General features: G+C 51.0%; 1 protein-coding gene across 5 annotated transcripts in view; it reads right to left on the reverse strand.

The window, feature by feature from the left end:
* CADM1 (cell adhesion molecule 1) overlaps positions 1–9,481 on the reverse strand; it is a 362,854-nt gene that overhangs the window by 36,291 nt on the left and 317,082 nt on the right. For 3 of the 5 annotated variants that reach the window (XM_006761547.2, XM_006761545.2, XM_006761546.2), the window contains exon 7: positions 7,348–7,520. In XM_006761547.2, the coding sequence (XP_006761610.1) occupies positions 7,348–7,520 (173 nt within the window). Of the gene's footprint in view, positions 1–2,971; positions 3,053–7,347; positions 7,521–9,481 lie in introns of all 5 variants that reach the window. The other 2 variants (XM_006761544.2, XM_006761543.2) reach the window with 1 other exon arrangement.

Raw genomic sequence — 9,481 nt, forward strand, 5'->3', positions numbered from 1 at the left:
CGGTGAGCACTGCCTGCCAGGCAGGGGACCCCCCCAGGCCAGGCAGGACCAGCACTCTGCTCCTCCCACCTGCGCGCCTGCGCTCCCAGGGCCACCTGCAGACTGCGTTTGCAGCGCTCTCTGAGCATCTCCGGGGAAGCTCCAGCTGTTCTGAGGGTGGGGCAACAGGGAACTCAAGGACAGCCTGCCTCCCTAACAGGACAACCTGGGTGTCCTGGTTACAGAGGATGGAAGGCAGCAGTGGAATACTTCCTTTCAGAGACACCAGAAATCAACTCTGACCTGTGGAATTTACAAACATTTTTCTGTTGAATTTGTACATTTTCTCATAATGAATCTCTGACCTGGGAGTGGGTTGCAGTTATTGCATTTGACTGGGAGGAAAAAACAAAACAGATGGCTGTGGGCTTCTCTAAGTTCAGGCTTTACGTCACTGTCACTGGCTCTAGCTGTTGAGGCTGTTAAGGCTAATGGTGGCTGTGACATACCGAGCGGTGCAGGAGAGAAGCGTGGACAGGAACTTGGCTACCCATTTGGCAAGGCTCAGTTTGGACAATTTGTAGGAACTGACCCAAGTCCGGGGGATAGCCTGGACTTTATCCAATGGGACGCAGAACCATTCAGCTCATAACCCTTAATCTGTTTGGAGAACGGAGCCAATGTTAAATTCCACGGGTGTACTTTCTGGGCAAGATAGATAGATACAAAGCGGCTGGTTAAGACACAGCGAGCCTGTAAGATCACAGCCGTTAAGGCAGCAGATTCTCCAGTGGCAATTTGTTTTAGTGGCAATTTTTGTCGACCTGCTCATGGGCGTGCAGGTGAGGCTCTGGGAATTCACGACCACGAGTGCATGTGTGTGCAGAGGGGCCAGCAGCGGACACAGGAGCCACAGTGCGCCCGGGAGATCACCGTGCACAACCTTGAATGAGAGGCCGAGAGCAGAGAGAGCGACGCTGGAACAGGCCCTATCACAGGCACCTTCAATGTGGGGAGAACATAGCACTCTTGTTTTTAAAGCGTCCCTTCAACATAGGGTCTGCCGCGTGAGCGTGAACTGACAGCAGCGGAGTACAAGCAGCGGGGGTGGGAGTGAAGAGTCGGGGCTGGGGACCAAGCGCCCCTCCGGCCACTGAGACTGACTGTGGGGAGGGGTCAGGGGGTGGGAGGCCAGGTCTTAACAAGAGAAAAAGCCGAAGCCGGAGACAGGCCAGCACAAAGGGAGTGTGCCCACTGAGAGAACGTAGGGCTGCACAGCGAGGCAGGCTCGGCCACCCTGAAGGGTGCGCCTGCTGGTTCCCCAACCCCCGCCCCCACCCCAGGGAGCTACTGAGCCGGCTGTGGGCAAGTCTACAGGATGCACGGACCGCTGCAGGGCTCCCTGTGCGGGACCTGAGAACCGGCGGTGAAACTGACGACACCCACAGGGCAGCTCCCAGGGGCGGTGGAAACCCAGGGACACGAGCGCAGCCTATGAGGGGCACCTGGACAAGAGGTGAGAAGTCATAAAGGCAGTGGCCTGGTGTGGAGGGTGACGGATGCTCTGGGGATGGGAGCTGGGGAGGAGCACCTCACTGCACTCCTCAGTGACCCAGGAAGGGGAGGCACCCAGCCACCACACCGACAGGCCGAGCTCATGAGCACAGAGGAGCTGGGAAACGCGGAACAGAAATCCGCACAGACAGAACTTCAAAGCAGCTCCACAGAACTGAGCTTAGAGCGAACAGCACCAATGGATGGACTTTCAGAAGGTCCTACGTGAAGGCGCTGCTGCTTTCATAAAGAATATTCAGACACCCTCACTACTGGCTCAGAGCTCTCTGCTCCGCTGAAGGCGGAGGAAACCGTTTCGATGAGCCTCCCTTTCATGAATACTTTGACTTTTTCCATATCCACCTCACGGACTTGGGTGAGAACGGAAGTGCCTGCAGAAAGCCACCGTGCAGGATGCGCCACAGCTGGGCGGCGAAGAGCATGGGCAGGAAGGATGGAGAGGGGAGTCCGCCGTGATTGTAGGGAGGCCCAGCGCTAGGACTGTTTACGGGGGCACATGGCCAGAGACCTGCAGTCTCATCAGGCAGCAGAATGAAACAGAAAGTCATCTGTCAGAGTTTTTCTCACAGAAAGAATTACGTGTTTCTGTGCAGTGCAAAGGCCTTACCTAAGGAATCCCGCGTGTCTGGTGGACACGGCACCTAGCCCTTCCTACCCGGGTGGACAGAGGCCTCCAAGGCTCCCAGGTGGGCACCATCGAGCCGCGTGAGAGCTGCTGGGGTCCGAGAAGGGGGTGGACGGCGGGCTCCCACCTCAGTGACGGTCAGAATGGGAGACTGTGAATCTCACTTAGAACAGGAGCTCCAAAGGGTGCAGAGAGAAAGCCGTCACGGCAGCCACGGCGGCCCCACCCTCCACATTTCTCCGGGGGCAGCCAGGGTGCCCCGCCCGGCAAAGGCAGCAACTCCCTCCAATCTTGTCACCACCCGGGCGACCCAAACGGGCAGCATGATCAGCAGGCGGCCTCGGGCGGGAGGGATGGCGGCGCGCTGGGAACATGGCCATGCGGGCATGTTGAAGGGTGTGCGTTTTCACTCACGAGGATGAAGATGAAGTGGAGACAAGGAGAAGACGCGAGGCCAGAATACTTACCATTCAACAACCATGGCTGAGCATCAGCCACCAGCGTGTCCTCTAAGACCAGGCTGCCCTTTCCCTAGCATCTGCTTAAATAGTGATGCTTACAAAAGGGTTCTCTTGTGGGTAAGCTGCAAGAGAGCTGATCTGCTGTTAAACGCTTGGATGTTAAAGACTGTCCGAAGTCCTTAAGATTCAACCTAAGAACACAGTCTTTGAAGTTCGAAAGTGCAGGACCAAGGAAATCCCGATGACTGAAAGGGGACTTGTATGCCTGATTGTATACATACCAGAAAGACAACACCATGCAGGACATTTCCATGGTAATGACGTACCGTACCTGGGATGATGGTAAGGATGGTGGTGGTGGTGGTGGTGGTGGTGGTGGTTGTTGTGGGAGGAGGGATAGTTGTGGGGGGATCTGGATAAAAAAAAAAAAAGGAAAATCAAACCCACAATGCTGAACACAACAATGACCAGTAATGACAAAACAAAGGCATGAGGACACTGAGATGTTTGTTTGATGACTCCCCTTTACAACCAAAAGTCTCCTCCAAAGAGTTATGTCTTCTAATTAAAGCCCAAAGCCATGGTTGGAAGAGCTAAGAAGAGTGTTGTAACAATGACGTCGATGAAGATGAGGAAATGTGAAGTAGAGAAGGGAGGAAAAATAAAAACATAGGACTGCCCCCACCGGATCCAATTTCAAAGGTGAAGTTAAACCATCTCCGCAGCACTTAAGGGCAGGATGGGTGTCCTTGACTTTATAATTCCACAGACTGGCGGGAGCCTGCTTCCTTGCTCTTAGGAATGTTAACCCTCTCATTTCCATCCACGCAGCCCAGCAGGAGGCGAGACCACTCCTGCCTCCGCACGCAGAAGAGAGAATGCCACCACTAAGTATCAAGTTCCTCAAAAGTCAATAAAAGTTTACAACTTATCGATATTGATAAGTTAGTTGCCCTTGCTCATGTTAAGAGCTTGACCTAAGTGGACGACAAGGAAGAAACCGAAGGAGCGTGTTCCACCTTGTGAACAAGAGGACTAAGGAGTCCCGGGGAAGCCTCCGCCAGGCGCTGAGGTTTTGGGGAAAAGGGAAGGGCAAATATGAAAGAGAGACATTCCAAGCCCAAATGATCAAACCGAATGTGTTAACTGTCAGCAAGACTTTGAACTAAGCCACCATTCCGCTGTAACAGAGCAGAAGATGACTTGAAGGCTTTTGATTTTAAATTTTATCTAAAGCACGTCCATTTTTTCTCGCTGACACATCTGGTGTCCTTTAATCTCCAAGCGCGCTCTCAGATTGTCTAATTGATACATCAGACTTTAATCATACACTGCACCTTTACTGAGCTTCGCACAACTTCCTGAAAGTTTATGAAAACTTGATCTTGTTTCAAATGATTCTTACTGCTGATCAATAATCCGAGGTTTAACGTCCCTCACGGACTTCTCTCAGACACACACGTATGTGCTCACTTGACAGTGAAGAACCAACAGTAAGTTGTTGCGTTTTATGGGAGACATTATTTATTTAAGTTGAGGACACAAGCAGTTTAAGCTATTGTTAAATCAGCCTCATGTAAGACTAGAAGGAATCCACTAAAAACAAAAACAAAGAAAACCTCATTCTCCTCCAAGTAGAAACCATTAAATCGGTGATTTCAAAACTACTCTTTAAGAAGAACAGGCAGCGTGCTCAGTCTTGCTCCTGAGACACTTTCTCAGGGGCCACAGGTGTGACCTGGCAGCTCACCTGGACGCACTGCCCTCCCCACCCCCCACACCCCCACATGTAGGTGCAGAAAAGGCACCCTGGCCCTAAGCCAACACTGAAGACTTCCGCTCCCTCCAGTCCCCAGCTCCGCTGCACCCAGAGAGGCGCCTGCTGCCCAGCAGTGGGCAGCTAATGTGCTGGTTCAATTACAATACTTATCGTTGAATGGCCACATCTGTACCTGGGGACTTCCCCTGACACCCTAGACTGCTATTTCTGTACCTGTCTGTAAAAATATTGGCACAAATATGTGATGTCCACCAGTCAATCAAAGAGGACCTGAAGGTGATTTGAAAAAATGGTTATAAACAAGGACTGGGCCATCCTAATGAGGGCAGAGACTCAGGTCAACAGTTCTTTTCATTTTGTGGACAATCACACATTTTCAATTATTTTCCTCACTGCTGGGGAAAATGTTGTCCTTCACATCTGGCTCAAGTGACCTAAATGAATTAGATTCTGCTAACAGGTAAAAAACCTCAGTGCTCAGATCGTGTCCAGCATCAAGAGCAACACGAGCCACTAGTTAAAAAATGCAGAGTTGGAGCTAATGAGCTGGGTTTGACACATAGAAGCAACAGAACAAAACAAACTGGGGCTCAGGCACGAAGCAGCTAGATTCTCGAGGTACAGAAGTTACTTCCGGAGAATTAAACATTGTAAAGGCATGTTAACTCTTAGCTCATAAAGTACTTTGAAAGTTAATGTAGTAGCACAGTAAATCGGCTTTGAAAAGAAAATCTATTCACCATCTTCTCAAATTGCTAGAATATTTTATCAACGGACTAGCAACACCTCAGGTGAGTATTCTAGCCTGCTTTCCAAGGCCTGCGAGGGGCACAGTGGTAGGTAGGAGGTGGTACGGTGCAGATCCCACAAGGTCCTCGTCAAGGACCAGCCCTATCCTGGTGGGGACATGTGTGAATGACAGGTGCTAACCTAACATGCAGGTCTCTATGTTTCTTGGCTTTCCAATAATGCACTCTGGCCCAGTGAGTTAATTCCAAAAGAGCAGTCTTCTATTGGAGGGGATTTTTCTATGGGCCATCAGAGAGAATGGAGGGGATTTTTCTATGGGCCATCAGAGAGAATAAAAGGAACTGCAAAGAAAGATACAAATGTCCCTGTGGACTTGGGAGTCAAAAGACCATGGCTCTGACTTAGTAACCTTGTGAACTCTGACAAGTCATGTGACCTTTCTAAGCCTCACTTTATCATCTGTAAAATGGGATAAAGACAATGCTTACCTCCTGATGTGATTGTGGAGATCAGAGGTGATTAAGCATGTAATACAGCCAGTCATCCTAGAGCATGGAATAAATACTAGCCATGAGCTAGTACCCAAAATTATCCACATATTGCTGCCCACCAAACCCATAAAGTGTTTCTCATCTTGAGATGCAGGAGCAGCAAGTACAATAAATCAACATTGTTTTTCTATGTTTGAGTCTTCTGAATCAAGGAAGCATATAATAGGCTGGTGGAAATCTGTCACTACTTTTTACAATCTGCACTTTTAAGGAGAGCTGAACTGAAGTCTAAACCTGGGTAACAGCAATGTGGGGACCGCCTGAGGTTCAAACCCTGACTCAGAGAGCAGAGGGACGAGTTTGGAAGCAAGAGGGAGGCATGTACCTTCCAGCGCTGCCAGTGGCACATCGTGAATAGTCTGAGGGACGGAGTAGCTCTGTGGATTGTCACCCAAAAGTAGGGCACCCACCTGGAAAAGTCATTTCCTTCGCTCTGACCTCCTTAACTACTGGGGAGAAGGAATGCTATCGTGTGCAGATCACAGACAACAGGGGCAGTGAGCAAACACTGACCTCAGAAGTCTACTAAATAGGGATGAGGAGTGGTCCTTTAATTTTGCATTATGCTCAGGACAAAAAGCTCAGGTATGGGCTACAGATTTTATTTTAATATCCCTGTGGATATGGTGTAAAGCACTCTTCCATCTCATCAAAGACAATGTGATTTCTCTTTTCTTCACAAGGAAAGTGGCCAGGTTCTAAGTATGCTGTAAATAAATATTTCACATGTCTGTTTGTGTATATGTGTATGCTTGTACACTTACAGTGGGGTTATTTACACTGCTAACAGGAAGAAAGACGTGCACTCACACCTCAGATATTTAGAAGACGCTGGCATTTTCCTGCCTATGGTTACTCATTCTGTGTCATGTCAGTTCAGGGCTGCTTTTCCTGGTGTTAAGCTAACCAAGAGACTGCCACGGAGCAGGAGAGACGCGGCTTGTCATCATCAGCCTGGAGAGGCGGTGGTCCCTCAGCTAAGGGGGAACAGTCGCCACACACAGAGCTGACGGGAAGGTGTAAATGGGGAAAAGGTTTAAAATGCCCGGCACAGGTGGGATGCTCACTAAAATGTGACTAGAGGATGAAATTCATTGTAACATGCTTTAACAATCCTGTAAAAAGATATTAAGAAAGCAAACAAATTTTTTAAAAAATTGTGTCTAAAGCAGTATCTATAGGTCGTCAACGTAGCTACCAAGGACCTTCTTTTTTTCCCATTTATTTACTGCCTTGCCACACCTTTTTGTAATATAACAGATTCATGCTGAAAATAGGGTAGTTTGCTCATCGAAGCAGGAGATAGGCTAACCCAGGCACCATAGGAAAATACCAATGGGAACAAACTTTCTAAGCTGAAAAGCATGAATTGGTACAGTTGGAGTTCTCACATCATCTCCATCCCAGGTGCCTGGGGATACCGCTGTCCTGGCGGGAAGGCCCCTGATTACAGGGATAGGCCTGGCACCGCCTCCCAGGGGAGACGCTGGGGTCTGCCCCAGGCCCTGCTTCTTGAAGGAAACAACTGGGTTATGGGTCTTCAACTTGACCAAAGACTTGGGGAGAGAACTACAAGCAGCAGCAACATGTCTCGCGGCTAAGGGAGGAGAGCTGCATCTCACGTACCATATACATACAGCGTGTAATCCGAATGAGCTTTCCCCACCACGTTGGAGGCTTCGCAGCGGTACGTCCCGTTATCTGTTTTGTTCAGGTTATTGATGAACAGGTTGGGCCCGGACAGCACAGCGTGCTGGGGCATTTCATCATCGACTCGCACCCAGGTTACCTTGACAGGCCTGCGGAGAAGAGGGGGGACAGGCGCGTTATCTCCCGCACCAGGTCTGCGCAGACTTCGCGCCCCCACATTGAATCACACGCAGGGCGACACAATTAAGGAGGACTTACCGCAGGTAGTTTAAGTTCACAGAATTACAGCTGTGAAGTCTCCAAAACATTTGTTTGGAATATAATTTTCTTTAAACGTTATCAGGTGTTGAAAAACTTTCAACACACCACAATTGGGAGTCTCATGATTTCCAATTTATCTTCAACAAATCAGAAAATAACCAGCACACCCTATTAGTCTGCCCTGCTGGCTGGTTTCACACCAATTCAGATAGGACAGAGCTCACGCATTGTTATTCATCTCATTAACGAGGGGAAATTGCATCCCTGGCTAGCGACCCACGCATTAATCTGGTGGCGACTGGCACAACAAGACACTTGCTTAGGAGACACTTGTGATATTGAAATGGACTTCAAATCTCACAAAAGGGGATGGGCGTCCACATCTGAGGAGCGCTTGCTTTGCGCTCTGCTCTATGAGGATCACCTTTTCTCATTCTGGAAAGATGCCTTCACTTCCTCTGCCCTCCTCCAACCCAAGTGGCACTGCCTCGCTGCCCGCCGGCCACCCGGTCCTGTGCTCCCTGGCAGTGCCTCCTCTGCAGGCTCTGCAAGGCCCCCTGCCCCGCTCGCCCTGTGTGCACCCGCAGGCCCACAGCTGGAGGCCTCAGGTCATCCCCGCAGGACTCCTCAGTCCCAGGGGCGAACTTTGCAGGGACCACGGTGCTTTAGTGATTTAAGTACCACATTCGCATCCATCATGAAAAGGCGCATTTCACAAGATGCACCAGAGCCAAAACTGCACACACAAATTATCGTTCAAAAGTATCTTCACACTATCGCTCCTTCAGGAGGCTCCTTTGACCTCCGAGGAAATCGCGGCCACGGTAGGACTGTGCCTCAGTGGGACTGCAGGGAGAGTGGTGCCCACTCCAGTGTGGGGAACATCCCTGTCCCAGCGCCACCTCCAGGGGCAGCGATGCGACAAAGGAGCCGCTAGGGGCGGAGACTCGGGCCGCCTGTCCAGCAGCATTCCAACCTCCAAAGGGGACCTGAAGTTACCCTTTCCTTTAATGACACCTGCGCCCACCGTCACAGCCAGTAGGTCATTTAAGAATCAGCACCGCATGTGCTCCGTGCAGGCAGCAGCCAGTGGGGCCCCTGCAGTCAGACTGCAGCCCTGCGCCTGACAGCTGAGCCCACCAGTGGGGTGGATGCTGAGCCCGTGCACAGCTCTAAGGGCAAGTCCGAGGACCGCTGTATTGTGTGTGATTTCCGGAGAGAGCAAACAGGCCACGTGCAGGGCGGGTTAGCAGCCGCGGATGCCAGCTTGCTCCTACTCGCGCCTGTTTCTGTGTGCAAGGTACAAACACCCTCTCTGGCATCGATGTCCCAAGGGAACCTGACATTTACCATCCCCATGCCACATGCAATCAAATTCCGTACCCCCTTCAGCAGAAGAAATAGAGCCATACACTGGAAATGCAGTTAATGTGGCTGAACATAGGTGTCCCAAGTGGCAAGAGGCCCATGAGGATAATTCTCTCTCCTGGGGATTGTGTGGAGGCAGGCGGGCTGCTCACTAGGGCATAATTCAAGCAGTCTTCACAAGAGACGTCGGGGCTTCCAGTGTTCAGAGGAGAGGCCGCTCCGCAGCTGGGCGTGCACACCAGCAACTCTGGATGCCAGGAGACAAGCAAGACGCTCCTACTTCCTAAGGTCGCCTCGCAGTCCCCAGTGGCCAGGACAGGGAGCAGCCAGTCCTTGCCTGGGAGAGGGCCACGCCCCTGGAGGGGTGGAGGGAAGAGAGCCTCCTGAGGCCAGGCCCCTGGGCTCCCGACCCCGGCCACAGGCCGGTGCTTAGCTGTCGTGGGAAAACCCTTTCCAAAGCTTCTTGTTAGAGGCTCTAAGT

The sequence above is a fragment of the Myotis davidii genome, unplaced genomic scaffold (genome assembly GCF_000327345.1).
Source record: "Myotis davidii unplaced genomic scaffold, ASM32734v1 scaffold97, whole genome shotgun sequence".
Lineage (NCBI taxonomy): Eukaryota > Metazoa > Chordata > Mammalia > Chiroptera > Vespertilionidae > Myotis > Myotis davidii.